The 27,586-nt window shown below is 44.4% G+C and overlaps 2 protein-coding genes across 9 annotated transcripts in view; one reads left to right on the plus strand and one right to left on the minus strand.

The window, feature by feature from the left end:
- LOC105691239 (gamma-aminobutyric acid receptor alpha-like) overlaps positions 1–20,940 on the plus strand; it is a 33,315-nt gene extending 12,375 nt beyond the window's left edge. For 6 of the 8 annotated variants that reach the window (XM_048656187.1, XM_048656186.1, XM_048656189.1 and 3 more), the window contains exons 3-10: positions 11,180–11,299; positions 12,633–12,825; positions 12,933–13,153; positions 17,490–17,572; positions 18,128–18,268; positions 19,180–19,332; positions 19,674–19,936; positions 20,001–20,940. In XM_048656187.1, the coding sequence (XP_048512144.1) occupies positions 11,241–11,299; positions 12,633–12,825; positions 12,933–13,153; positions 17,490–17,572; positions 18,128–18,268; positions 19,180–19,332; positions 19,674–19,936; positions 20,001–20,378 (1,491 nt within the window). In that variant the 5' untranslated portion in view covers positions 11,180–11,240 and the 3' untranslated portion in view covers positions 20,379–20,940. Of the gene's footprint in view, positions 1–4,106; positions 5,993–6,051; positions 6,307–11,179; positions 11,300–12,632; positions 12,826–12,932; positions 13,154–17,489; positions 17,573–18,127; positions 18,269–19,179; positions 19,333–19,673; positions 19,937–20,000 lie in introns of those variants that run through there. The other 2 variants (XM_048656188.1, XM_048656192.1) reach the window with 2 other exon arrangements.
- LOC125501132 (histone H1, gonadal-like) lies at positions 6,336–10,549 on the minus strand. Its single transcript, XM_048656194.1, has 5 exons — positions 10,225–10,549; positions 9,937–10,163; positions 9,575–9,783; positions 9,176–9,498; positions 6,336–9,093 (listed from the first exon to the last, which is right to left on the minus strand). Exons 2-5 carry the CDS (start codon positions 10,090–10,092, stop codon positions 8,852–8,854), a joined length of 930 nt encoding a protein of 309 aa, XP_048512151.1. The 5' UTR covers positions 10,093–10,163; positions 10,225–10,549; the 3' UTR covers positions 6,336–8,851.
- Positions 20,941–27,586: the final 6,646 nt, after the last annotated feature.

Below are 27,586 nucleotides of genomic sequence, written 5' to 3' on the forward strand. Positions count from 1 at the left end.
CCAGGAAGATCTTCGGGCTTCGCGATTCGCGTCACGTATCGTACCTCGAATCGCAGGGATCTAGAATTCCTACCCTTTCGAATCCTCCAGCCTTCGTCCGCTGCAGGGCGTGCACTTTCCTATTTACATAATTAGCATTTCCAAGGGAAACATGCGATATAAATTGTTGGAATATTCTGGCGTTTGAAAAATAATTGGTGGACGAGAAATAAAAAGGAGTCATTTCATCTCTTCGTCACTTCCCCCATTTGAATAGGTAAATTTTTCAACCCTCCTCAGTTCGATAACAACGTCTAGCTCGACACCGCGGTTTAAGGAAAACTGGGAATATCGAAGGGAAATTTATATACATACCCATGTATTCGCTTGCGCTGAACTTTTTCCAATAATCGATTGGTTTATTTTTTTTTCCTTCGCACAAAGCGTCAGACCGGCTGTACTTCCTTGTGCCCATAAAGTTTTCGCGCTTTGTTACACGGTGTTATCGCCATTTATATTCCTCGAATCTGCGGGGCGGGAAGAATACCGCGGTCGAAAGTTTGAGGCCACTCGAAACTTCCAAATAATTAAATTATATGATTAAAATTTCCAACTCCCGTCTATCTCCGGACTCGGAGACTCCGTCTGTCCCTCCGGTCGAGATTCGTACCTCACCTGAATATCCTCGCGTCAACCGAGGCCAGAATCCATCTCTGGAGCGTTCGAATTTAGGTGGGATTAATTCCCTGATTGGACCCACAGGATGAAGGGCTATTTCAGCGGGGCTAACAAAGTGCGCGACCACGTAGAGCATCGCTATCAGATATACCTATACGTAGGCGTCATTCCAAAGGGTGCGAACGCGGACTCGAGTTACAGGGCTCGGTGTTCCGTCCGACCAAATTACGGGACACTCGAATCTCGCCCCGAGACTCTATCGGAGCTTCTTTTGAAAAAGGGGGTTGCCGGGGGTTGGAGGCAAAGACTCCGGATCGAAGGTGTTGAAACGTATCTACGACCCCGCCGACCGGAAGTGCGGGACTTGTACGTGTATATGACGGCCAAAAAAATAAAGGAAAGAATGAATGTACACGTATATAATGGTAAACAGTCGCGGGTCCTGCGCGGTGGATCGAAGGGGCATAGGAGGGCGATGGATAAGGTCAGGTTATCTGAAATAACATATTTTTCGAACCGAGTTAGCATTGTCGGCGCTGACTCGCCTCGCAAAAACCACCGCAAAAACTTGACAGTGGCTCAGAGTTTTTCGTAGGTTAGTAAAAAAACGCGATAAATCTCGGGGGTCGGAGGCGTGGACTGGGTCCAGAAATTAGCGCCTTCGCGGTTCGTAGTCGCTTTGTGAAAACGGATGGAGAAAAAAAATAATAACGACCAAGATAGTTTTCACGCCTTGGTCTGCAGTTTGGACGCACCGCAGGTATTCTCGGCCTTAATTTGTGCATTTTTTGCACCCCTGTATAATCTGGAGTCTTTCGCGATCAAGCAGAAATAAATCCGGGATACCGGATCCGGTGTACGTACGGAGCTGTGAACGTGGACGGGACCTAGGCGACAACTTGGATCAACTATTTCTGCGGTAGTAAAATATTCGAAAACTTTCCTGGTGTGTTTCTGCACCGGTGCCGAAGGTATACCCGTATCCCTTATCGACTTGGACAACAATGCCAATCTCTTTGCGGATGAGATGGTAATGCAAACAGCTATGGTATGATACAGATATACACGAGCGAATACCTAAATATAATGTATACGCAGACGTAATCATCCACGTATGTGCAGTCACGTTTGTTGACGTGTTCCAGAAGAATCGCACTTTCACCGCAGAGCCAAGGTCAAATTTGATTAATCTATTTTCCAGTTCAACTTATTCACATTTTTCCGGATCTACCGAAAAGTATTTTATTTGATCTTGAGATTGTACGAGGTGCCCTCAGTTGTGAAAAAGACGCACGTGTGTCAGGTTTAAGCTTTGAAGAGACTGAAAGTGCTGGAGGTCTTTTAAAGTGGCTCGCAAAGCAAATTTTGCAATACCACACTCTGTCACTTTTCTTTTTCCGTTTTCCTCGCCTTTGCACCTTTACCGCGGTTTCTCTCGTCCCCCTATTATATAAGCTGTCTTTTTATTTTGTCTATATATACGTATGTATGTATATCCTCCGCGAAGTAGATAACATCGGTCTGAATCCGGCTACGCTCCAAGGAGCTCCGTCTCTCGGTTCTGATGAGGTGCGAGACCTGCGGGATCCTCTTCGCCGAGTTAGGTACGTGGAACAAAAATAAAATGGATAAAATAGAGAGAGAGAAAAAAAGCTCGAGCTAACGCGGAATTAACCTCCTCTTTACGAAATCCTTAGACGTGATTTCGAATAAAATCGTAATAAAGGAGATCTCTGCGGGGTTTACCAACGCACGAAGATTTCTCGAAGAGAGAAAAAGGGGAAAAAAATCACAGGCGATAATCGCGTCGCCGCGACGCACCGCGTCCCCTATTTACTCGCGCCCCGTGACTAACGACTGGGCGGATTGCTAGGCGAGAGTTTATTTAGCAGCATTTTGCACGAATGGCGGATAAAACAGATTAGTCGGTGGGATTCTGAATGTAGGTAAGTTTTCCCGGCGTACATCGTCTACCTAATCTCTGCTGCTATCTATTCGTACAAAGATTATCAACTCGCGGAATAGTTCTACCGTATACCTAGCGATGTTGACTGTACGGTAGAATCGCCGGCGGTTAGCAAACCCTTTTTTGCCCCCTTCTGTGTGTGCCGACTAGCTACCCCAACAGTGAAGACGATAACCGCGTGCTTCGAACAATAAGTCGGCCCGGGGCACGCGTTTTGGCCTCGACAACGAGGGGAGAACATCGGAGTGAAATTACGCATCGAGCCAGACAATTGTGGGAGCGGTAAAATTGCTCTCACGATCGTCGCGTAGTTTTTGCCGCGAACTGCTTGAAAAAATCCAGTCCAGGAATTCCGACGGGGCCTCGAGAGCATCGGTAAGACAATTTTATCCGCGAGGAAACCGGTCGCTCCCCTCCTCGTCCTCCCCCTCCCCCCCATCGGACCATCGAGAGTGATTGATCCGCGATTACAACGTCTGGGGACGCTCAAGATTCGAGATTACGCCTCTACCGGAGTCGTCACCTTTGATGGAAATGGGCAGGACGATGTCAAGGCACGGAGGGAGCGAGATTGTCGGAGGTAAGAAACGAGACGGAGAAGGACGGAGGAGGCAAAGTGGGAGACCACGGGAGACGGACACGTATGGGTATTGCACGTATACGTACGGTCGGCGAGCGTCGGAGCGAGGGGCGGGGAAAAAAGGGTGAGGGGGTTGAACGAGAATCCAGAGAGGTACTTCAGGATGGCATCATCAGCGATATTCACGACCGCTTTCTTGCAAGCCCAATAACCTACATTCTGGGATGTACAGGAACAGCGCAAGCAGCTGTAAGCTACATGCGCCCCCCTCCCCCCCCCCCCCCCCGAAATATTTGCAAAGACAAATCCGGGAACGCGTGGCGAAACGGAAGTGCAGGATTTGAGAAATGAGTCGGGTTTGATACGAAAATACAAGGGGTTAATATCGGGGGATGAAAAAATTACCCGATCTCCGACTTTTCCCCCTATAATCGGTGAGACGATTTCACTTCGAAAACGAAAACCCGCCAAACTGAATTCTAAGCACGAAATTATCGGGGGAAAATATACTTTTCGCAAGTATTGGATATGCAAATTTGGTGTTTGCGGATATCGGAGACTGGGAACATGCGAAATTAATTCTAATCGAACGTTTCCGGTGGATATTTAATTCCTCATACTTTTCGAGACACCGTCATAATCACCTCTCGTCTGATCAAAATTGCATTTGTATGCAAGAGCGAGGTTCATAGGTTGACTCAAATTTAATCACCGGAGGTTGGAGAGAATTTTTTTTCCGCCGCTGGTTACCTTATACTCCATAATATCGTGCGGTTCGATATGGCGGACAATGAGAATTTTATAGAACGAAGATCGTTCCATTCAACGAGGACTCGGGACGTCTTAATTGAAAATGCTTACTCCGTATAGAAGGATAAAATCTGGATGAATATTATCGGTATAAAAATCCCCTGAAATAAGTAACGGCGTACAATACTACCTGCAAAAATTGACCTGATGAAAATGTTAGCGGCGAATCAAAATTATATTTTGCGCGGTCGATCGCCCGTTACGACGAACATACGTTACACGTATATCACGGAGTGGGTGCCTCGTGTCCTCGGCAAACGAACGAAGGGTCCCGGGATACTACGCAAGGGCGTTCAATTTAGTCGAAATCTCGCGCAAAACTTTCCTCGGATGTTAAAGCTGATAGCTATGTAGCCGGGACGGGGTTACGCCGGTTGTAAAATGTCGCGGTTTAAGGGTTGCAACGTCGGTCCTACGTCAACGAAATGACTCGATGTATCGCCTCGCGAGGCGTGACGGACCACCTTGATTACCGAAAGACCCTTTAACGGAAGAGGGAAAAGGCGAACCTGCGAAGAGGCACCGATCAAGGACAAAGGGAGATACGGCGGAGAGGAGCGAGTCGGACGGAGGGTTCGAACGAGAGGGAGATAAAGAGGAAGAGGAGAGAAAAGAACGGAGGGGAAGTTTTATCACCCCCGCGCGGTAGACACTCGAAGGTATCGCCGAAAAGTGCAAGACCATGCTCCCCGGAAGCGGGACATAAGTGTGCACTGATTACAGCTGGGGACCGACTGCCTCCGCTGCCGTAGGATTGCGCAAAAGTGTTGACACTCAATTTGCACGAGTAGCGGGAGATTCCGGCAGTAAATATACCGGCGAAGTGATTAGCGCGATACGATCAGACAGTCGCTAGTTTCGAGTGGGTAATTGAAATGACCTACTTAGCCGTCGTACACGTTTTCCCGGGGGACGTAGAACGGAGCTTTGAGTGTTTTAGGTGCCCCGACAACTTTTCGAAGCAACTGCCAGAAGCGTGGCGATGGGGTTGCGGAAGCTCCGCGGACTACCTATGCTGACCACGTGCAATCATCGAGTTCCGCTGTTACGGAAGGGCGAAATCGATGCCTCTTCCAAAAGTTTCACGGCGTATTTCTCCATTAGGACCGAGAAGTTCGGGGGCCAACTTCCAACTAGTTTCTGAAAATAATTTATTCAATCCATAACAGGGTGATGAAATGGTACGTTTCCGACTCACGTCTTCCCAACGTCCGCTAACGTCAGTCAGTCTTTTTCACTTTTGCCATTTTTCCGGAGGCTTGTACAAACACCCTACATGCACGTGTCTCCGACGCTCTTCTCTTCTCCCAAAAGGTACCTCTCAGCAGGACCCCCCCAACCCAACTTGGCCACTCCACTGCTGTCGGCGTACACGCCGCTCAGAAGCTCACGCTACGGAAAGTTAACTTCGTCGAGCCTCGAGAAATCCAAAGATCATTGAGAGAAATAAAAATGTCGACAGAACAGAGGGAGGTGCGTTGGAATTTTTTACAAAGGACCTTCCGCAGAAACGATCAGAAGCATGGCATGGACAAAGTTCCATGGCGTTTAATTTCCAGTCGGTAGACATCCAACTCGGTTCGATTAGCTGCGATCCTTTCAATCGGTTGAGACGGAGACCCCGTTCAGATTTGAGGATCAACGCGCGCGAGGGGTTGCAGAAGGAAGGGAAACAGCGACGCCCCGTCGTCAACAGCTGTCCGATAACCGAGCATCAGTGCGCGTCGTGGCGCGGCCACGTGCTTTTCGCAAGCTCGGAGGATCCGAGAGAGAAAAAACGCAGCTACCTTTCGATCCTCGACAGTCGACTCCGCTGCTGTCCGCGGGGATTATTTATATTTCGAATGAGTCACGCGATAATTAGCGACATTCGGTGAAATATAATCCATTGACGCGCGTGATTAAAATTTCATCGTCCTCGAATCAGATCGTCGATCATGTGAGTGGATTGGATGAAGGAATACGAGTGGATCGGAAAGGTATGCCGTTTCAAATGATTCTTTTATTTTCTGAACTGATTGAGATGCGACTGATTAATTAGAATCCGTGAGATAATGATTTTGTTATCCTCTTCGCGCGGTGAAATGATTTTTTTCTCGGCGTTGGGGGCGATGGGGATCGAAGAACAAGATTCAGGCTTCGCGCGAAGGGGTGTTGAATTATAATACAGCGATAAATTACTATGCAACGGCAAACCCTAAGCGGCGGTCGTAAAATATAACGCCGAAACTTGAGCGAGAAACTGAGTGCCGCAGATTTTCCGCGAGCGAGGAAGGCGAACGTCTAAGCGTAGGTATGTAAAAACGTGGGATCGTTATTATTTCACTTTTGGGAAGAAGTAAAACTTTGTTTTACCTAATTTTTACATCGTTATATTCAGCGCGATGTTTGCACGCTGCGGATAATCTTTACAACGTATTCCACCGCAACCCTCCCCTATCGCACCACCGGATCTTCTTCCATGGTAAGGGGAGTTCGAAATGAAGTGAATTCGTTTAACATATATTTCCCCATACCCGCTTACGTGTCGAAGATTTTTCAATTTCCCACCGAACGAAATATTTCATCTACTGAAAACAAAAAAAAATATGAGTCATTGAAAGTAACGACGACAGAACATGATAATCAATGAAAAGTTCAGAATCATCTCAACAACCATTGCATTGTTTTTTTTTTTTATCGCGGACGGAAGTGAAAAATACGATCACATCGCGTTGTCAGAGTTTATCCCGAACTTCCATCTGACGCGGGGCCATCGGTGTGAAAATTCCAGAGTTGGTAGGAACGTGGTAAAATTACTTTTTCTCTACTCATAACATCGAGACGATCACGGGGTCTGCTCGTTCAAAAAACGGGCGATCAAACGGTGCAATTGTAATAAAAAAAAAGGAAAACGACGGCCATCGTATGCGCTGTAAACTTTCAACAGATTTGTGGATGTTGTAAATTGGTTTCCATTATAACTAATCGCCCTTTGAATACGCCCCACCGCACCGGATCGCGGTGAAACGGCAATATAGAAACGAGGCAAAAAATTATTAATCTCGATGCGTGGGCGGATAGCTCGTTCTATCGGTGAACAATAATTTTTGAAAGGTTCTCCTCTGTACCTGCGTTTTGTCAAATTCACATTCGGATTCCAAAAAAACGTACGCCGGTCTCCGATTACCTCACGACCTTTTCGGGGGGGAGGGGGGACACACCGCGAAGCGAAGAAAATGTAATGTCATGCGGTTTGAAAAGTGCGGACGGCGCACCTATAGACGGATCTCATTGAGTTCTGCTCTGAAAAAGGGTTGAAAACTGTTTATCAGACCGTCAGAGACCCACGGCCTGAGCGAATAGTCGACATTTGGGGAAGTCTTTTTGCCGCTTGCAGGTTCTTAACAATCTCTTCTAGCCAACTTCTGCCCTTTGTTCGACCTCGTTTTTCGCCCTTGGCTTTTCGCGCTCTTTGAGAACGGGAAAAATTGTTCACAAAATGACCCGGCTGAGACAAAAAGAAAAGAGAGAGAGAGAAAAGAAATAGAACGTGAATAAGATTGAAGAAGATTTTCTCATGCAGCTGTACGTCTCTTTTCAAGTTTTTTCACTTTGTGTAAAAGCAAAAGCGCAATTTTCGGATGATATTCCGGAGATCCCAGAGTCTTGAATGCAAATAAGATTAGACAAAACTGGAAACGTTATTAACTTACAGCTATCGAGTTAGCCGTCCGTGCCTGATAATCCGCTTTGGTGTCTCGAACAAGTTTAATTAACTAGTCGGATGCCGCTGCACCGATCGGTAACCATCGCCGAGATTTTGCGTCGCTAAATTCATGCGAACTTCGCGCTAACAACACCCACCACCCCTCCGAAAGGAAATGCCGAAGAGACGCGCAAACATATTTTGTCGACGAGAAATTTTTATTCGTAATAAATATCTGAAATAAAATTCGAGGAATGTGGTAAAATGTATTCCTTACACAGAGTGCGGAGGAAAAAAGAGAGAAAAAAAAATCAGGTTAATAATAAACAACGCGGGGAAAGATACGCGAAATTAAAACCGCTTTCATCTTCGTGGTCTAGAGATACTACACACATGCACGCGCATTCCTCCCGGTATCCTGGAATCCTGAAATCTTTTTTCTCTCGTACTTTGAGGTAACTGAGATTTTTTCGGACGAGATTTTAACGGCGCTAGATTTGTTTCGGTTCCAGTGTCCTCCCTTATTACTGCCGAACTGGAACAGGATAGAGAAAAGTGAAAAATAAAACGTAAGTCAGGGAAATCGGAATTCCTCATGCATCGCAATGGCGATCGAGTGTTTCGTCAAAACGGCCGTAATAACCATAACGTGTATCAGCTCTTGACACGTTCCGTCGATGACGTAGACTGAGAGAAAAGAAAAGAAAAAAAAAAAAGGCAAAGAGGAAGAAATAGAGAGAGCGAAAAGAGGCGGGATAGTTGGAGACGTCCGCAGGCTCGTTCACGTGCAGATCTTTAGTACGTGTAGACGGAGATACTTGAAATTGAAAGCCGGCCAAAAATTGAACAAAGAAAAAAGTAGCCTCACTGAGTTATGCATCGTGGAGGAAAAAGAAAGATCCGAGCCGTGCAGGTGATGACAAACTCATTTTATTTTCATGGAAAAACAGACGACGAATACAATATGCGTGTAAATCGTACAATACTAGTTTAGCAACGATGGACCATAAATTATAAAAAATGTAATTGGTGCGTTAGAAAAAAATCGAATAAAATAACGTAAGAAGTGGCGACGATGTAACGTCATTGAATTTTCGGGACGTGTGTAGATGAGTCGAATTCGTTGAACGCGTCTCGCGACGCTTCCTCTTTAATGATGGGTAGTACCGTCGTCGATACGATCGCAGGCGTTGGGGCCCTCGAGCTCACCGAGATTTTCTTGTTCCCCGGCATCGTTGTCCGCACAGCATTCCATCGAAAGATCTTGAGAATCGTTCTTCCGAACTTGCTGAGACTTTTTTCTATCCAGGGACGGGGAACGTCGTTTTCTAGAAGAACTTCGCTTCCTAGAACTTCGCCTCCGTTGGGAACGCTGAGTGTCGCTCTTTCGTCCTGTGTAATCAAGCAAACAACGAGTCGATAAAAAAAAAAAAGAAGGAATTATAAACGCGAGCAGGTGAAATTGCTCCGATACCGTCGGTATTCAACTTCGCCTTGGCAAAATTCGAGGCGTTCCCTTCACCGTCCGAGTCGGATGCTACCACCTCGTTCGTTTCGTCGGCCCGACGCGCTGTTTCGGGATTCGTCTTCGCAGGCCCCTCGTTTTGTCGGCCACCAGGAGCAGCTATTTTTTTACGCCTCTCCCGGCGATTCGAAACCTCCTCCCCGTCCCCCCGACGACTCAGTTTTCGAGATTTACGCCCTCTGCTCTGTCTGCTCGGGCGACGACGTTTAGCCACACTCCGTTTTCGCCTGCGTCTGCTCGATCTACGCTTGTGCTTTTTGCAGTGGGAACACCTGCGAAACGCGAGTCTTTTCAATTCGATCCGAGGATGCGATACGCGGTAGGGGGATATCCGCGATTCGAAATCACCTGCTTCGCGGTGCCTCTAGGGGTTGGTGGCGACTCCTCGATTCCTGCGCATTTCCGACCTCCTCGTCCTTCTGCACCGGACGACTGGTCCTGGGTTTAACCGCGTTCCCGTGCGCTGCCGAGGTTTGCAAGGAAATCAACATTTTGTAGCGCCCGCTGTGCAGCTTCAATAGTCCCGCGGTAACGGCGTTCTTCAGGGCTCGGTGGACCTACTCGTAAACGTATGCGATGAATACCTAATCTGGTTGAGAAAAAAAGCTACCCCTATTCAAACTTTGACCGGCTAATTCTCCTGAGCTTTCGACTGTTCGTTATAGCGAGTAATTAGAAGACAGAAACTACAGATAGCGATCGGTAATCACCTGCATCGTGAGATTTCTTGTCGGAACTTTGTCTCCTTGCCTGACAACTTCCAGGACTTGCTTTGCCGAGGAACCGCGACTCTCGCCGAGATGTTTTACCGCCTCCAGGACGCGCGCCATGAGGCGGGGATTCGAGGGTCGCCCCATCGCGGCCATCGAGATGATTTTAGGACCAAGTTGATTTTAACGAGAAACGGTTGAAGCCCTTGCCGGCATATCTTGACCCCCTGTTACGATACGTCGGATGTGAATTTGTCTATCGACCCGACCGCGGAGAAAATAAATCACCTGAGATTACAAAGAAGCGTCGGTCGGTGTGATTCGGTTGGTAACGAAATTTAATCAAAACATCTCCAAATTCCAAAATCGTTCTGATGTCCGGGAAGAATGAACCGCGCGCTTGTTATCCCACGTTGCCTGGGGTTTCGTCCGCCGTCAAATAGTTCGCGTTTGTCAATATATCGAAGCTGCCTGGACATCGCTGAGGTGAGGCAATAAAAACACGAATGCCAGGGAATTGACAGTCGGGATAGTTCGACGTGTGCGAAAATGAATTTTCTATAGACTTACCTTTTGAAAATCAAACCTTCCGTCGCCACTGTGTAGGGCTAAATAAATCCTCTCCCCCCCCCCCCCCCCCCCCCTATCCCCGATGACGCTGCCTGTTGATTTTATCCCGTGGGAATCTGGCTTTGACAAACGAAGCGTAGTTTCCAATCCCCGATCCGATCCGCGATGGGAGCGGAGCGCTATTATTCAATCGCTATCGCTGATTACAACGTAAATATTTTTCATTTCTCCACCCTGCAGTGATTGCAACGACTCATTAAATTGTAGAATATCCCGCGCGCAAACTGGAATTCATCAACAATACAAACGGCACCGTGCACGATGCGGCACATTATCGCGACCAGCGTAGCTTTGAACACATCGCGTCAAAGAGAATTCGGGAAATGAATTCGATTTCGTTCGAAATTCAAAGAAAGAGCGTACGTCGCCGCGGTTCGGAAGATCGATAAATCACCCTGTTCGCTGGTCCCCGCGCGGTCCAGAGTTAGCCAATTATTATCTTTTGGTGCGGGGAGTTCCCTAATTAACGAGATTACCAAAATTTCGTTGATCGAATTCGTTCTCACCGATACGAGTGAAATTTCATTTGGTGAATTCGCTTTCGATCCCGCGCAAGGAGGAAAATAAAATCCCCTCGTCCGCAGGTGAATATTTTTACCCTGTTTTGTTACAGAGCTGGTTGCCCGACGAAGAAATGGCAGACTCGGAAAGGTGACTGGATCGGAGTGAAAATCATGAGGAAACTTGTTCTCCTCGCAATCGCCAATCTCATAACGTCCTACGCCTCCTTTCTGTGAGTGAAGACAAATTGTTGTTTGATCATAGCGATACGGTTAGGTAATTACCAGCTAATTAACAAACGTTTAACGGACAAGCAATTCGTTAGCTCGATAAATTCAGCGTAAACAATCAACCGCGCATCGCAAGGTTTTCACTTTTCCATGGCTTCCCCCCCCCCCCCCCTTCCGAGCTTTTGCGTATCGGCTGCAAAAATGGCTGTAGATTTTTTTTTTTACATTTCTCCAGTTCACACGTGGCTGCTCGGCAAATGCCCCAACCCACCTCGGTTTATTTCGCAACTCGCGACGGTCGATCGATTTTCTTGGAGTATAAATTATACGTCGGACATAAAAGGGGGGAAAATAAAAAATAGCGGAACAAACGCACCGACGCAACGTTGTCGCATCAAAGAGGGAATTTTAATCCGTTCGGAACTAGACGTGAATTCTGGGGCGAGAAAACAACGGGTCGGGTCAACGTTCAGGATCTTCGAGTTCTAGTTTCATTTATACCGTAGGCCGGAAATACGATCCGGGTGAATCCGGAGAAGCATCGCGTTTGAAGCGAGCGGATTTAATTCCCATAACGGAGCGAGGAATCCACGAAGGGTTCTCGACCGCGTGTCGTATGTACCGTCTGCGGTGTTCGATTCGTAAAACCTCCAAGAACCCATTCGACAAAAAACAAGCCCGGTCGACGTTATCGAGCAGGTCCCCCGAACGCCGCATCATCCCGTTCGCCGTACCTCTGCACCTGAAGCACAACGAAACGAAAATTGAAACACTGAAAATCCTGAAAATCCCGTGCGTAGGGGAGGGGAGGATCGCCCGAGCGGGTCTGATGGGGATTAGCTTCTGAATTCGACGTGAAATATAATCGGGACATGCCTTCCTACGATCGATCATATTCTCATTATTGTTCCAAGTGTTCCGTCTACATCATGCAAAATAGCGGCGCGCCGTACGGTACAAGTGTGCCGATCTTTCCCTCGAATTCGATATTACACATAAAATACGGGGCGATGTCGCGACGAACGAATACCTACAAATATTGCGCGGATGCATCTAGCTGGATCCGCGGCATGCAAAGTTATCCACCTACGTCCGATGCCAGGAAATTCAACTGAGCAACCAGGCCACGCGATTCACCGAATCCATCCGCGTACGGTATAAACGTATAATGCAGCTAAAGTCAGTCGCTTCAAAAATCCCGTTATCTATTCTCCTCTGCAGATCTACTGTATAAGAATATTTGCAACGCGTCGAAAATTCTCCCGCAACGGGGGCGCGAGGCAGATTAACGCGTCCGTGTTATGAAATGATTTAATTCGCTTGGATATCCATCAGAGCCGTGGCGGGATCCAGACACCCCGTCGGTCAGCGAACGCAGAGCAACGATCATGGAAACATTTCCGAACTATTAGACAATCTCCTCCGAGGTTACGACAACAGCGTACGTCCGGATTTCGGAGGGCCACCTGCTACCGTGGAGGTTGACATTATGGTTCGCAGTATGGGGCCGATATCCGAGGTGGACATGGTGAGTCTGAAATATCGGGATCGAGTCGATCGACCCGCGGGGACGTTCGTTTTGTTTATGCATTCGTTTTTTTTTTTCTTTTTACTCCATTCAAACGTGCGTTACAGACCTACTCGATGGATTGCTATTTCCGGCAATCCTGGGTCGACAGACGGCTCGCTTTTAAAGGTGGTAAGGAAACCTTGGCACTGAGCATATCGATGCTAGCTAGGATCTGGAAGCCAGATACGTACTTCTACAACGGGAAACAGAGTTATCTTCACACCATCACGAGTCCGAATAAATTTGTCAGACTCTATAAAGACGGGAGGGTGCTCTACAGTTCACGGTAAGTTTCACCCCCTAATTCCGATCCATTATCGCGGATCCGCATCCACGCGGAGAGGCTCATCTCCCTTTTAATTAATTAGTTACGTTTGATACACTACGGTCCCAGGATAATGCAACGCGGGAACGCAAAATATCAAATCAGCTTTGCTATTGTACATAATTCGATTCTTCGAGCCGAGTCGGTTTCACCTGTGCCGCGTAATTGGGGTTGAAACTGATTCGATTCACTCGCCGACGCGTTTTATGCGCTCAAATTTTATAGCCCTTATTAATTTTATAGGATATACGTACGAGAATGATTTCGTTAAGTGTTGCAGCGCGGATCAAGCAATTATCCCTAACGGAAAACGAGCGATTAATTAATTGAGGGCGGAAATTACAGTCGAGAGGATCGAACGGCGTGTTAAATTTGTCGCTGCATAACGTGCGAAGATTCCAATAAGCTCTTTGCCGGCAAAGTATAAGGTAACGAGCAAAAAGGTTTCGCCGTTGAAGGAAAAGGGTTGTCATCGATTCACTTGGACACGCGGAGATAACGCGCCAGTTTTTCTCTCACCTCCTCTCTCTCGGCCGTAGGTATAATAACTGGAGGGATACTAAAGATAAAGTTTAGTAAAGTAGGCGTCATTTACGAGCGACAAAGTAGTTCGGTGATCTAAAAGTCATTACAGAAACTGGCTGAGAATTGAGAGTCGTATTGAGCGTCCTTTGCCAGCGGGGATGAAGCTGGAACTTTTCGAGGGTGAAAAATCCGAGGGTGGGTGTATTATGAGGAGTGAACGATGAACGGGATTTATCGCGTCTTAAAATTCGCTAGTCCCCGGAGAGCAGGGAATGCAGTATTTCACAGAAGTATCGGGACTCCGAAGGGGGAGGGAGGTATTGTGGCGACGATGCGATGATCCGATGTAGTTATTTTCTCGACCGAGCTTCCGTAGGTTTACAGGGTATAAGAGATACGACCAAGATTTGTTGGTCCATGTTCGCGGAGGTAAACGCGGAGGAAAACCGAGATCTCCGGCTTCTCGCAGAACCCGAGTCCGAGTCTACTAATAACGCGCTGAGCAAACAATCGGCGCACGTGATTCTCCTCCGTCGAGTCGCTTCGGCTTTCAATGACTTCGATTTTTCCCTTCATGTTTATACCAATACCTTTTACCATCCGTGCCGAAGGTCGAGCCGCTTTCTCTAGCTCGTCGCAAGAGCGAAATATTCCCGGTATTCGTATTATAAACGGTTTTATTGTTCCGAAATTTTCGTTCGTTTTCCATTTTCAAGCTTTGTTCTCGGCGAGCAGGAGATTCGTGGGATCGGAAGCCCGGAAACTGTTGCCGAAATTTCAAGACGGTTGTGAGCACGAAACTTTAGAAGAGACAAGAAAATAAAAAATGTGATGCAAAGATGTCGAGCGTATAGCCCGTAGGGGTTGTTTCTTTTTTCCACCACCAACTAATTGGTAGGTCGAGGAAGCCAATCGTATCGAATTAAATTGGTCTGAATTCGGTATGCAATCAACGCAACTTCAGATCGTGAAAAGGGGTAATATCACTTAATTAACATTCGTCGAATAATTGCGGTGCCACGTAGAATAACTCGTCGACGAATATCGCTTCATATTACGTGTTATACCCTCGTGTTTGCTCGGTCCATGTGTGCGTTGGGTAGAAAAATAAAAAAAAAACAAAAAAAAAAAAAAAAAAACTTACAAAATCTGACTCATTTCCCGAAGGATAGCGTGAAACGTCGGAGTCATCCATCAAAGATGATCCCAACTATTCCAGGGATTCCTTACAGAGCTGGCGATACCGAAATCGCGGTGCGATCCTTGAATCTCAATATTATTAGTAAAAAGATTTCGTTCGTAACGACGCGCGGAGGGATCTGAAAAATCTATTCGATGAATATAATATATCGCCGCGCGTGGAAAAAAATATTCACCTCGGGTGCGATAAACATTTATCGTAAGTATGTAATATAACGTCTTACGAAATCACATTCCGTGGATGATATATACGTATATACGACTCCTGGCGACGTAGGGGAAGCCGAACGTTTTTGACGAACCGCGAACATTCCGCGGGTCTGGAACACCGAGTTTGGCCCCTTCGGGGTTGTCTTCTCGGCGTCAATCCGTCAGCCCGGGCTGATCTCTAACGGGATTCCGGGCGATCTCCGCTCCCCGACCAACCCTCCCATCAACGAATTATCTCATATGAGCAAACAATTCTCATCCCCCCGCCCCTCCGGTAGCTGAAGACAGTCGTCGAACGTACGTCGACTCTCGAGTTTCCACAATCGCAATCAGTCTATCCGGTAGGCGCATACCTGTACGTACGTACGTACGGTTACCTATATCTCCATATGTAGGGCAACGAATATGTAAACTGGAAAATTGCGTCGCGCAGCGGTAAGGAGGACGGAAAATTGTCAAACAAGAAGTTCCCTTCAACTTCCGGCCGCTTGCGAGTGCTCTCCAAATAAAACAAAATAGTATAACCGTGTTACACGTGCGACGTACGACGTATGATACATGCGCTCGCTTCCTTTCCTCCGTCTCGCTTTCCACCCACCAGACAGAGTTCCGAAGAACGAGAAAAAAAAATCAACTCAAATCGAATACACGAGAAATACGCATGATTAAACTTGCGCCTGCAGATTTTATTTATTTTCACTCCGCTTCACGGCAGACGAGTTTTTCAAGCTTATTCGAATTCTTATCGAGTATATCGCGGTGATTCGATTTCATATCATTTTACAACAAGGATCGTATGGTGAAAAAAAAAAAAAAAAATAATAATTCAACGAATAGAGAAACTAGCGCAATAATATATTAACCATGTAAGTCGTCGCGCAAACATGCACCGCAGGGTGGGGAGGAAAAAACGAGTGGAAAGGATGAAAAAAAAAGAAAAAGGAAAAAGAAACGGAGAACAAATCGCTTGTGATTTGAGGAGGCAGGATGACGAAGGGCTCATCTCTCCGGGTTAAATGGGTCGATTGTTGGTGAAACAATGCCATCAGATTGACCGATGCCGCGAGCGTGGACCAATTTTCAAAACGAATACACGTATTAGGTATGTGTTGTATCCGTACGCGTCGCTGAAAACAATAATTGATACCGACGTGGTCCGCGTAGCGATACTTCCTCTCGCAGTCGCCGGAAAAAGAAGCAAAGTAGGCGAATTGATGAGAAATTAAAATAAAACCTTGATAATGAAATTGTCTCTCGAAGTTGCGGCGCATCTATACCTACGCCATATTTTATAATTGAACGACCTTAGATTGGAGCTTCAAGCTTTCCGAGCGCTCAGTCAACAAGCAATTAAAATGGCAAAGATCCTTGATCAAAGCGGCGCGACGCCTGAACAAAGTATGATATAAGCTTCTGCATCACGAATATAAAAGCGAGATTGCAGAGTAGAGAATTTTGTTCACCCTTCACTATGCATCCTTAGTTTTATCACCTGACACTTTTTATCCTCGAACGTATCTCGTCCGCAGTTTTTCACCTAGATTTTTCTCTTCCTTTCTATCTCTTTAACATTTTTACACGCTACGCGCCGGAGAGGAGATTGCTCAGACTTATTTGATAGCTATCGCGATCGCATGGAAATTTCAGATCCAATGAACGTAAATGGGGCGTCGTCTACCAGGGATGATAGCGTTGAGAAAAAATTCCAACGAATACCCGATAGTCAAATTTCGCGAACCTGTCCGCGGCTTCGACCCGGATGCGTACGTACGCTGTACCGATACTCGTACCATCTCAAAGAACATCCGATCGCGTTTAGCGCCCGGTGAATAGACGATATTCTTCCGCTCGTTATTCATCACGTCACAATACCGCGAGTGGTGCACGGCTATCGATCGATGACCAGTAATTCACTTAGGATTTACTTACTTAGGTAGCTGAAAACGTAATCGAATTTGCTTAGGTCGCGTCGGTGTGAGAGTCCGACAACTGGGAAGACATACCTGTAATCGCCGACGAACCACTGATCGTTGCGAATCAAACGGATCTGTAATCCGTATCCGTAGAATGCATCCTGCATCCGTCCGGAGTCCGGGATCTAAACTCACTCAACAACTCAAACCGGAGTTTGGCCTGGCTCGAGTGCCCGAGCGATGCACCGAGTACATTTTCGTCATTCCATCTTGACGTGGTACTTCCCTCTGCTATTGTGCAATCTACGTGTCTCTTCACCCTAAAGGGAATCGTCGCTGAAGGATCGAATCGCTACGCGCAGTTGATTATACGACGCGCTCCGATCGTCGGACGAGACGATGACGGTGATTATAGGAGTTGAAATTTTTCTCTTTTTTTATTTTTGCAGACTAACGATAAAGGCAGGCTGTCCGATGAATCTCGAAGACTTCCCGATGGACACGCAAAGATGCCCTTTGAGATTCGGGAGTTGTGAGTGATAATTTTAAATTATCTAATAAAATTATTTGAAAGATCGTACGAAAATTAGGGCAATTCATTCTCTTGAAAATTACGCTCAATTCACCGGGGGGAGAGAAGGCACTTTAATTTTATTTTCATGCGACGTCAGGTAATACGAAAACGCGAAAGTTGAAGAATTTTCAGACTTTTGTAGCGCGCGGTGCGTTCATTCAACCGCAATTGCCGAGGTCCTCGTAACCAAAATTACACCTAGAGAGGCGCGATTCAATTTGCAAATGATTGCGACATCATTTTTTCTCCTCTTCTTACGTCCCGGGAATTTAATTAGAAGTCGTCCTCAGGGACCTTCAATTTTGCAGTAGCGACCTGATTAGCCCTGTGCACTTCGTCGTATCAAATTTCTACTTTAACATACAAACATACATATCAGGTAGATATTACGTGTAATGAATGGGATGCCTTCCGGGCTTAACTAAATCGTAGGTCTAACGAGTATCGTATATCTCAACGTCGATCACGTCCACCCTAATTACAATAAACGACGATCTCTTGCCTCCCTTGCAGTTGGGTACACCAGCCAGGACGTCATATACAAATGGAACAACGCCAGGCAAGTCGCTATCGCCGAGGATATGAAATTGTCGCAGTTCGATCTGGTCGCTAATCCAACGGCCAATCATTCCACGGCGCCTTCGCTGTCCCACAGTAAGCAAAATAGCCTGGACATTATTTCGGGATCACGGGGGAGACGTAAATTTACAATCGCCTTCGAGGCTCGATCTTCGACACCCAGCTGGGGCGATATTCCGAAATAAAATATCAGCCGAGTTGTCCCAGCGAGACATTGCGCGTTTTTCTCGCCGAGATTCAACGTCACACTCAATAACGAGTATTCCTTGAGCTGAAGGTTTGCCGAGGAGAAACGCCTCGAGCGAACTGCCGTTGCTTTCAGAGAGTCTTGAGAGTGAAAATTAAAATTAAAACTATGTACGTGCATCTACGAAACGGGTGAGCGTCGACTCGGGAATAACATTTACAACAGCAAAGAGGTCCAGGTTCGCAGACCTTACGGGGTAAATAAGTTGGGGAGGATCTAATATCCGGTTCGTAAGTAGAACGGGGTGAGCGAATGTGCGGAGTAGCTGATACAAGCTACTTCGTCCGACTACGAATTGCAGAGGGAACGTCGGTGTAGGTAATTGAGTCAGTTGACTTTTTCCCTGATGTACGAGAGACGCGACATACGTTTCTACGTAGACATACCTCATAGACACATTTATGTATGAGATGGGTGAGCCGCGCGAGGGGGTTGAATCTGTCGAGGGAATCGGAGAGATCGCGGTTGCGATTCGAACGAGGAAAACTTTTCTAACCGAGGACTTGACTCAAATTTATATTCATTTTATTTCTTTGTCTTTCTACGTTTCTTCGTTTTTTGTTTTTTTTTCTCCATTTGTTTGCCGCTGTACCGCTTACCTATACACGTATACGCGTCCGTAGATAATTCATTTTTGATATCGCGTTATGTGAATTCACATCAAAAGTTGGAACTCATCCAAATTCCTATACGTATAAGTGAAATAAGAATTGAAGAAAAAAAAAGGGATCTGTTTCAGGGGAATATTCAATGCTGTTGGTCTCGTTCCACCTGCAAAGACACATGGGAAATTTTCTGATACAAGTTTACGGCCCCTGCGTTCTTCTAGTGGTTCTATCTTGGGTTTCGTTTTGGTTGAATCGCGAGGCAACGGCCGACAGAGTTTCCTTAGGTAAGTTTTCAAGTTATTTGAATAGTTCGGAGGAGATTTCAGCGAAATTAAACCGCTGCGTTTTGCTGTTCTTCTTTTTGTCATTTTTTTCTCTTCTGTTTTTGTCTTATGGCAACAATCAGTGCTGTACCAATAATGTGATTTCTACCGCATTCTCTCTTTCTCTTTAGTCTCATTTGAATTGCACTTATTTTTGGTTTTTCTTTTATCTTTATTCCTCGAGATACTCGCGAAATTTACAGAAAGAAACGAGGTATGCGCTGTTGCATGAAGACGGATCTCGAATCGCGGTGATCCGATTTCTGCAGTTATGACAATAATTTTTCGAGGATCTATTGCAGGCATAACAACGGTCTTGACGATGACCTTTTTGGGCCTTGAAGCCAGAACGGATCTTCCAAAAGTCCCTTACCCAACGGCGCTGGATTTCTTCGTGTTTCTGTCATTTGCATTCATTTTTGCGACGATCATCCAATTTGCCGTAGTTCATTACTTCACCAAGTATGGTTCGGGCGAATGTTACTTCAGTTCGGACTTCAGCGATATGGACAGTGACTCGGACAGCGATAAGGACGAGTGGAAAAGGACCAGTCAACGACACGCGGTTAGTTCAGCATCCGCTAATTCAAGCGTTAACGAATCTCCGATTGCCGATTACTGATTTACAGGAGCGGAGGAAGTCATCGAATATTTCGAATTCGCGGAACCGCGGAAACAGGGGGTGCCCCGTGAATGGAGAGAGGGTAATAGAGGTGATACCTCTGTCCGAAATTCCACTTCCGGAGACCAGACATCGGTCAAGTGGACAGTGGCAGCTGACTTGCATAACTTGCAGTCCCCCACCCCCGTTGCCGACACCCCCGAGAAGGATATCGACGCGGAAACGGCGAAAAAGAGCGCCCAGATATAATTCGGTTTCGAAAATAGATCGAGCTAGTAGGGTGGTATTTCCCCTGTTGTTTTTAGCAATCAACGTTTTTTACTGGTGCGCATATCTATCCAGAAGCGAACGAATTACTTATTACAACGCCAATTCACCCGCGTGAATAAATCTTGGTGATTATAAGGATAGATAGTTACATGAACTTTTGGAACTAGTGTGAGCGCATCGGGTTTTATACGTACAGGGTTCGGTCTGCTCTAGGCTGTTGTATTTTGACGTTATTTTCTAACCCGGGAAAATCAACTTTCGGTGATGAATTCATTGTCTTTATAAGCCCGACTAATTTTCACGACGATGTGTAATCACTCGCACATCATATCGTTCGATTTAATTTTGGGCTCCACTGATCACGAGACTGTTAGTATTTGAGATATTTCCATACAACTTTTGCCATCAAACGTCCACTTTTCATCTTCAATAAATACTGAAGCGTGAATTTGTGATTACCAAGTATGTTTTAACTGATTGAAAATGCCTATTTTGTTATGAATCAGAATAAGATTCACTTCGTCCGTAAAAGTGTTACTCATTTGTTATAAAAACACAGACTTCAGTCTAGGAATAACTTCGCAACTTGCACGATATAACATGTTGATTTGTAACTTACATCGATAATTACCAATAAATACCCATCAAAAGAATAAAAATTATTCGATCACTGATCATTTTGATTCTGCAACACGTTAATTGCTACTTGATCGGGGGCCTCCAAACTGGCGCTTGATGCTCAGTAATCGACTTTTTTGCATAGAATTTTTTCATATTACCTGAAATATTTGGAATCCAAAAATCTAAATTACTCTGCTTATAACATTGATCAAGTTGTGATCAATTTATCGATGTAGTATTCGAAAAATCTGAGATACCTCAATTGGCCCCGGTCAAAACTTAATTCAATTATATTGGAATCCTATTTCCTTATAATCCTAAATCACAATACGTAGGAAAACTTTAGAACACTACTGAAAAAAAATCTGTATTTCTGCTCCTCAGGAACACGAATCCGTTGAGTAAATTGAGCTACGAATTTCCGCCATTGAGATATACCCGAATTTTCATTTTTTGGATCGACAAATTAGCGATAACTCGATCAATTTGATAGTTGGATCAATTTGGCTTTTGAATTCGGATTCCTGAGGTCAAAATTCATAAGAATAGCATAGAATACCCAATAAAAAAAAATGTTGATTATTGACCCAAAAATTAAAAATTTTCCAAGGGGTACCCCTTTGGATTTTTTCAAATTTTTACCAAAAATTTTTCATTTTTTGAAACTGATCAAATGACACTTTTCTAACGTAGTTTGACCTCAGGAACACGAATCTGTTGGCCAAATTGAGGTATGAATTTTTCCCTTCGAAATATCTCGATTTTTATGCTCCAAAAAGTGAGAAATTAGTGATTACTTGATCATTTTCATGGATAGATTAATTCAACTTTCAGATTCGGCTTCCCGAGATCAACTCACATAAGAATACCGTAGAAAACTCTAACGAAAAAATTGTTGAATTTCAGCCAGAATTTCGAGACAAATCCAAAGCAGAGGGCCTACTATTTTTTTGGGGCCAAATGTAGAGTATCTTGCAAATCAATTGCCGGACGCTTCTCTCAATTGCTTTGACCTGGGAAATATGAATCTGTCGAGCGAATCGCGCTGGGCGTAATATTTTCGGAAATATATCAATTCTTCCGCAGCTACATTTAACGAATATGTATACTAATCTCCGTTGAATTTTTCTGTTCAGAAGAGAAACATGGAACCAACAAGACAGTGTGGCCCCTCGTCAAATGTACTAGACTATCCTCGATGCATCTTCGAAGCCTATCATCATATGTTCAGTGTAGATAACTTGTATAAATGAGCTATGAATTTCTTTGAGATCTATCAAGTTATCGAAGCAATAATAATTATAGCACAAAGAACAGTCCAGAAAATTGATTATGAATAACTCTTGATGTACATATGAACATGCTGTATACATTTTGATTTTGAGTTAAGAACCATTAAATTATTGATCTGAAGTTAATCGGAACAGAAGTATTGTACACACTATTGTAACTCGTTGTAATCATAAAAAGATGAATGTATCTGTGATAACGGATCATGGGCATTATGGGCATATCAATGTCCGTTCATGTATTTTTGACCGTTGATTTATCAATAAACATCAACGACTACTGAAACGCCATTGTTAATTTACTATCCAATGAACCCCTCCACATCTCATTCGACGAATCATGACGACTTGAACCGTCAAAATGGGCATGCTTCTATATTCAATCATTCAATCATGCTTTCGCTTCAAGCGGAAGAGATAATGCAGAGCTCTAGAATACCGGCCCTAAAGATTGAAAGTTTCCTTGGAAGTAGGTATTTGTATCAGGAGAACAGAAAACCCGAGGAGGTGGTCCAAGACTTGATGCCTCATCATGTGCATGCCTTCATTCATGTATATTTGATCCCACCATGATAGAGAGAGCCTTGCGGGACTGACTGCATGCATGCCTGTGTGTTCAATCGTTCAATCGTGCGTTCGTTCGAAGCGAAAGTAATAATGCAGAGCTCTAGAATGCCGGCCCTGAGAATTGAAAGTTTGCCGAAAAGTGGAGATTTGTATCAGGAGAACAGGAAACCCGAGGAGGTGGTCCAAAACTTGGTGCCTCATCATGTGCATGCATTCAATCCTTCATGATTATTCCTAGTATGATAGAGAGAGCGGCTGATTCTTTGCCAAACTAATTATATGCCTGCCTATGTATTTATTTATTTAATAAATCGTGGATACAAAAGGGAAGAATAATTTCTAGCTTTAGAACAGCGTTTCCGAAGTTTAGAATTGAGGCCAAAAAAATTTTCTGGGTATCAGGAGAACAGGAAAACCGAGGAGGTATTCCAAAAATTGGTGCCTCATCATGTGCATGCGTTCCACCCTGTTGATTCATTCCTAGTATGAAAGAAAGAGCAACTGATGCATTGCAGCACTGACTGCATGCATGCCTGTGTCGTTGATCGTTCAATCATGCTTTCAACCGGAAGTGATAATGCAGAGCTCTACAATGCCGGCCCTGAAAATTGAAAGTTTGCCGAAAAGTGGAGATTTGTATCAGGAGAACAGGAAACCCGAGGAGGTGGTCCGAAACTTGGTGCCTCATCATGTGCATGCATTCAATCCTTCATGATTATTCCTAGTATGATAGAGAGAGCGGCTGATTCTTTGCCAAACTAATTATATGCCTGCCTATGTATTTATTTATTCAATAAATCGTGGATACAAAAGGGAAGAATAATTTCTAGCTTTAGAACAGCGTTTCCGAAGTTTAGAATTAAGGCCAAAAAAATTTTCTGGGTATCAGGAGAACAGAAAAACCGAGGAGGTATTCTGAAATTAAAAATTTATGCCAAAAAATTTTCTGGGTATCAGGAGAACAGGAAAACCGAGGAGGTATTCCAAAAATTGGTGCCTCATCATGTGCATGCGTTCCACCCTGTTGATTCATTCCTAGTATGAAAGAAAGAGCAACTGATGCATTGCAGCACTGACTGCATGCATGCCTGTGTCGTTGATCGTTCAATCATGCTTTCAACCGGAAGTGATAATGCAGAGCTCTACAATGCCGGCCCTGAAAATTGAAAGTTTGCCGAAAAGTGGAGATTTGTATCAGGAGAACAGGAAACCCGAGGAGGTGGTCCGAAACTTGGTGCCTCATCATGTGCATGCATTCAATCCTTCATGATTATTCCTAGTATGATAGAGAGAGCGGCTGATTCTTTGCCAAACTAATTATATGCCTGCCTATGTATTTATTTATTTAATAAATCGTGGATACAAAAGGGAAGAATAATTTCTAGCTTTAGAACAGCGTTTCCGAAGTTTAGAATTAAGGCCAAAAAAATTTTCTGGGTATCAGGAGAACAGAAAAACCGAGGAGGTATTCTGAAATTAAAAATTTATGCCAAAAAATTTTCTGGGTATCAGGAGAACAGGAAAACCGAGGAGGTATTCCAAAAATTGGTGCCTCATCATGTGCATGCGTTCCACCCTGTTGATTCATTCCTAGTATGAAAGAAAGAGCAACTGATGCATTGCAGCACTGACTGCATGCATGCCTGTGTCGTTGATCGTTCAATCATGCTTTCAACCGGAAGTGATAATGCAGAGCTCTACAATGCCGGCCCTGAAAATTGAAAGTTTGCCGAAAAGTGGAGATTTGTATCAGGAGAACAGGAAACCCGAGGAGGTGGTCCGAAACTTGGTGCCTCATCATGTGCATGCATTCAATCCTTCATGATTATTCCTAGTATGATAGAGAGAGCGGCTGATTCTTTGCCAAACTAATTATATGCCTGCCTATGTATTTATTTATTTAATAAATCGTGGATACAAAAGGGAAGAATAATTTCTAGCTTTAGAACAGCGTTTCCGAAGTTTAGAATTAAGGCCAAAAAAATTTTCTGGGTATCAGGAGAACAGAAAAACCGAGGAGGTATTCTGAAATTAAAAATTTATGCCAAAAAATTTTCTGGGTATCAGGAGAACAGGAAAACCGAGGAGGTATTCCAAAAATTGGTGCCTCATCATGTGCATGCGTTCCACCCTGTTGATTCATTCCTAGTATGAAAGAAAGAGCAACTGATGCATTGCAGCACTGACTGCATGCATGCCTGTGTCGTTGATCGTTCAATCATGCTTTCAACCGGAAGTGATAATGCAGAGCTCTACAATGCCGGCCCTGAAAATTGAAAGTTTGCCGAAAAGTGGAGATTTGTATCAGGAGAACAGGAAACCCGAGGAGGTGGTCCGAAACTTGGTGCCTCATCATGTGCATGCATTCAATCCTTCATGATTATTCCTAGTATGATAGAGAGAGCGGCTGATTCTTTGCCAAACTAATTATATGCCTGCCTATGTATTTATTTATTTAATAAATCGTGGATACAAAAGGGAAGAATAATTTCTAGCTTTAGAACAGCGTTTCCGAAGTTTAGAATTAAGGCCAAAAAAATTTTCAGGGTATCAGGAGAACAGAAAAACCGAGGAGGTATTCTGAAATTAAAAATTTATGCCAAAAAATTTTCTGGGTATCAGGAGAACAGGAAAACCGAGGAGGTATTCCAAAAATTGGTGCCTCATCATGTGCATGCGTTCCACCCTGTTGATTCATTCCTAGTATGAAAGAAAGAGCAACTGATGCATTGCAGCACTGACTGCATGCATGCCTGTGTCGTTGATCGTTCAATCATGCTTTCAACCGGAAGTGATAATGCAGAGCTCTACAATGCCGGCCCTGAAAATTGAAAGTTTGCCGAAAAGTAGGTATTTGTATCAGGAGAACAGGAAACCCGAGGAGGTGGTCCGAAACTTGGTGCCTCATCATGTGCATGCATTCAATCCTTCATGATTATTCCTAGTATGATAGAGAGAGCGGCTGATTCTTTGCCAAACTAATTATATGCCTGCCTATGTATTTATTTATTTAATAAATCGTGGATACAAAAGGGAAGAATAATTTCTAGCTTTAGAACAGCGTTTCCGAAGTTTAGAATTAAGGCCAAAAAAATTTTCTGGGTATCAGGAGAACAGAAAAACCGAGGAGGTATTCTGAAATTAAAAATTTATGCCAAAAAATTTTCTGGGTATCAGGAGAACAGGAAAACCGAGGAGGTATTCCAAAAATTGGTGCCTCATCATGTGCATGCGTTCCACCCTGTTGATTCATTCCTAGTATGAAAGAAAGAGCAACTGATGCATTGCAGCACTGACTGCATGCATGCCTGTGTCGTTGATCGTTCAATCATGCTTTCAACCGGAAGTGATAATGCAGAGCTCTACAATGCCGGCCCTGAAAATTGAAAGTTTGCCGAAAAGTGGAGATTTGTATCAGGAGAACAGGAAACCCGAGGAGGTGGTCCGAAACTTGGTGCCTCATCATGTGCATGCATTCAATCCTTCATGATTATTCCTAGTATGATAGAGAGAGCGGCTGATTCTTTGCCAAACTAATTATATGCCTGCCTATGTATTTATTTATTTAATAAATCGTGGATACAAAAGGGAAGAATAATTTCTAGCTTCAGAACAGCGTTTCCGAAGTTTAGAATTAAGGCCAAAAAAATTTTCCGGGTATCAGGAGAACAGAAAAACCGAGGAGGTATTCTGAAATAAAAAATTTATGCCAAAAAATTTTCTGGGTATCAGGAGAACAGGAAAACCGAGGAGGTATTCCAAAAATTGGTGCCTCATCATGTGCATGCGTTCCACTCTGCGTATTTATTCATTGTATGAAAGAGAGAGCAACTGGTGCATTGAAGGGCTCATCATATGCCTGCCTGTGTATTTAATCATCTGATTATTCTTTAATTTCAGGAAGAATAAATAATTAGGAGCTCTAGAATGCAGTTCCTGAAAATTAGAATTCTGGCCAGAATTTCATTTCCGTATCAGGAGAACAGAAAACTCGAGGAGGTATTCCTAGACCTGGTGCCTTATCATGGGCATGTCGTCATGCTTTATCATACGTTTCTGACGAGACGTTCAAAGTCAGGGCCTGATTTCATGACTTGTCGCTCACGAAGAAGATCGTTGTATCAAATGTCAATTAAACTATTAATATGCTGCGGGTTTTTGACTGATGGGTGAATAAAAGGAATCAAATGAATTCCAACACATTATTATGCATAACATGGATTTATTCACGCAGAAAATGGTTTTCTTATAACAAATGGGTTACACTAAAATATTTAGAGATGCTTCGTAGAATTGAAATACAACTATCCTAGAATGTACGTGATATATTATGGCTACACAATAGATTTTGTATCAATTCTCATTCAGTTCACTAATATAAGGAACAATGAAGCAGATATACCGACGAATTTTGTGTTCTTGATGATAGGCGAAATCGCTTCGATGCCAGGCGAAAGCTTGTTGAGACCGCCCTAAGTTTGTCCTGTAACACGAGAAAAGGGAGTGAAAGGTCATAAACAAACTGAACGTGGATTCCTGGCTCAAGAATCGCAAATATTTGATGACCTTCAGTCTGTCAGTGGTCAGAAATCAAATCCTTTCGCAACATGGTATGCCGCTGTATTTTTCACCGGGAGAACTCGTGTATTTCTTTGAATCGTGTGAGTACGTTTCAGTTTCATTCCGAAATAAATTAGTTGGGACGTTTTAGAATGCCTCATCTTTGCTGCATCATATTATCGTTGACTGAAGCCAAGCAATATGATTGTTGGCAATGCTATTCTGAATTTGAATCAACTTCATTTGAAATCATTTGGTCCCCGCAAAATTTGTATCGATAATCGTA

The sequence above is a fragment of the Athalia rosae genome, chromosome 5 (genome assembly GCF_917208135.1).
Source record: "Athalia rosae chromosome 5, iyAthRosa1.1, whole genome shotgun sequence".
In the NCBI taxonomy this organism is placed as follows: Eukaryota; Metazoa; Arthropoda; class Insecta; order Hymenoptera; family Athaliidae; genus Athalia; species Athalia rosae.

What these genes read in the sequence shown, in the direction of transcription:
- LOC125501132 (XM_048656194.1), bottom strand. Translation starts at nt 10,092, where the DNA reads ATGGCCGCGATGGGGCGACCCTCGAATCCCCGCCTCATGGCGCGCGTC. An exon ending in CAAGAAATCTCACGATGCAG is followed by an intron (nt 9,784 to 9,936) that starts GTGATTACCGAT and finishes GTTTACGAGTAG; the next exon opens with GTCCACCGAGCCCTGAAGAA. An exon ending in GGCGAAGTTGAATACCGACG is followed by an intron (nt 9,094 to 9,175) that starts GTATCGGAGCAA and finishes TTGATTACACAG; the next exon opens with GACGAAAGAGCGACACTCAG.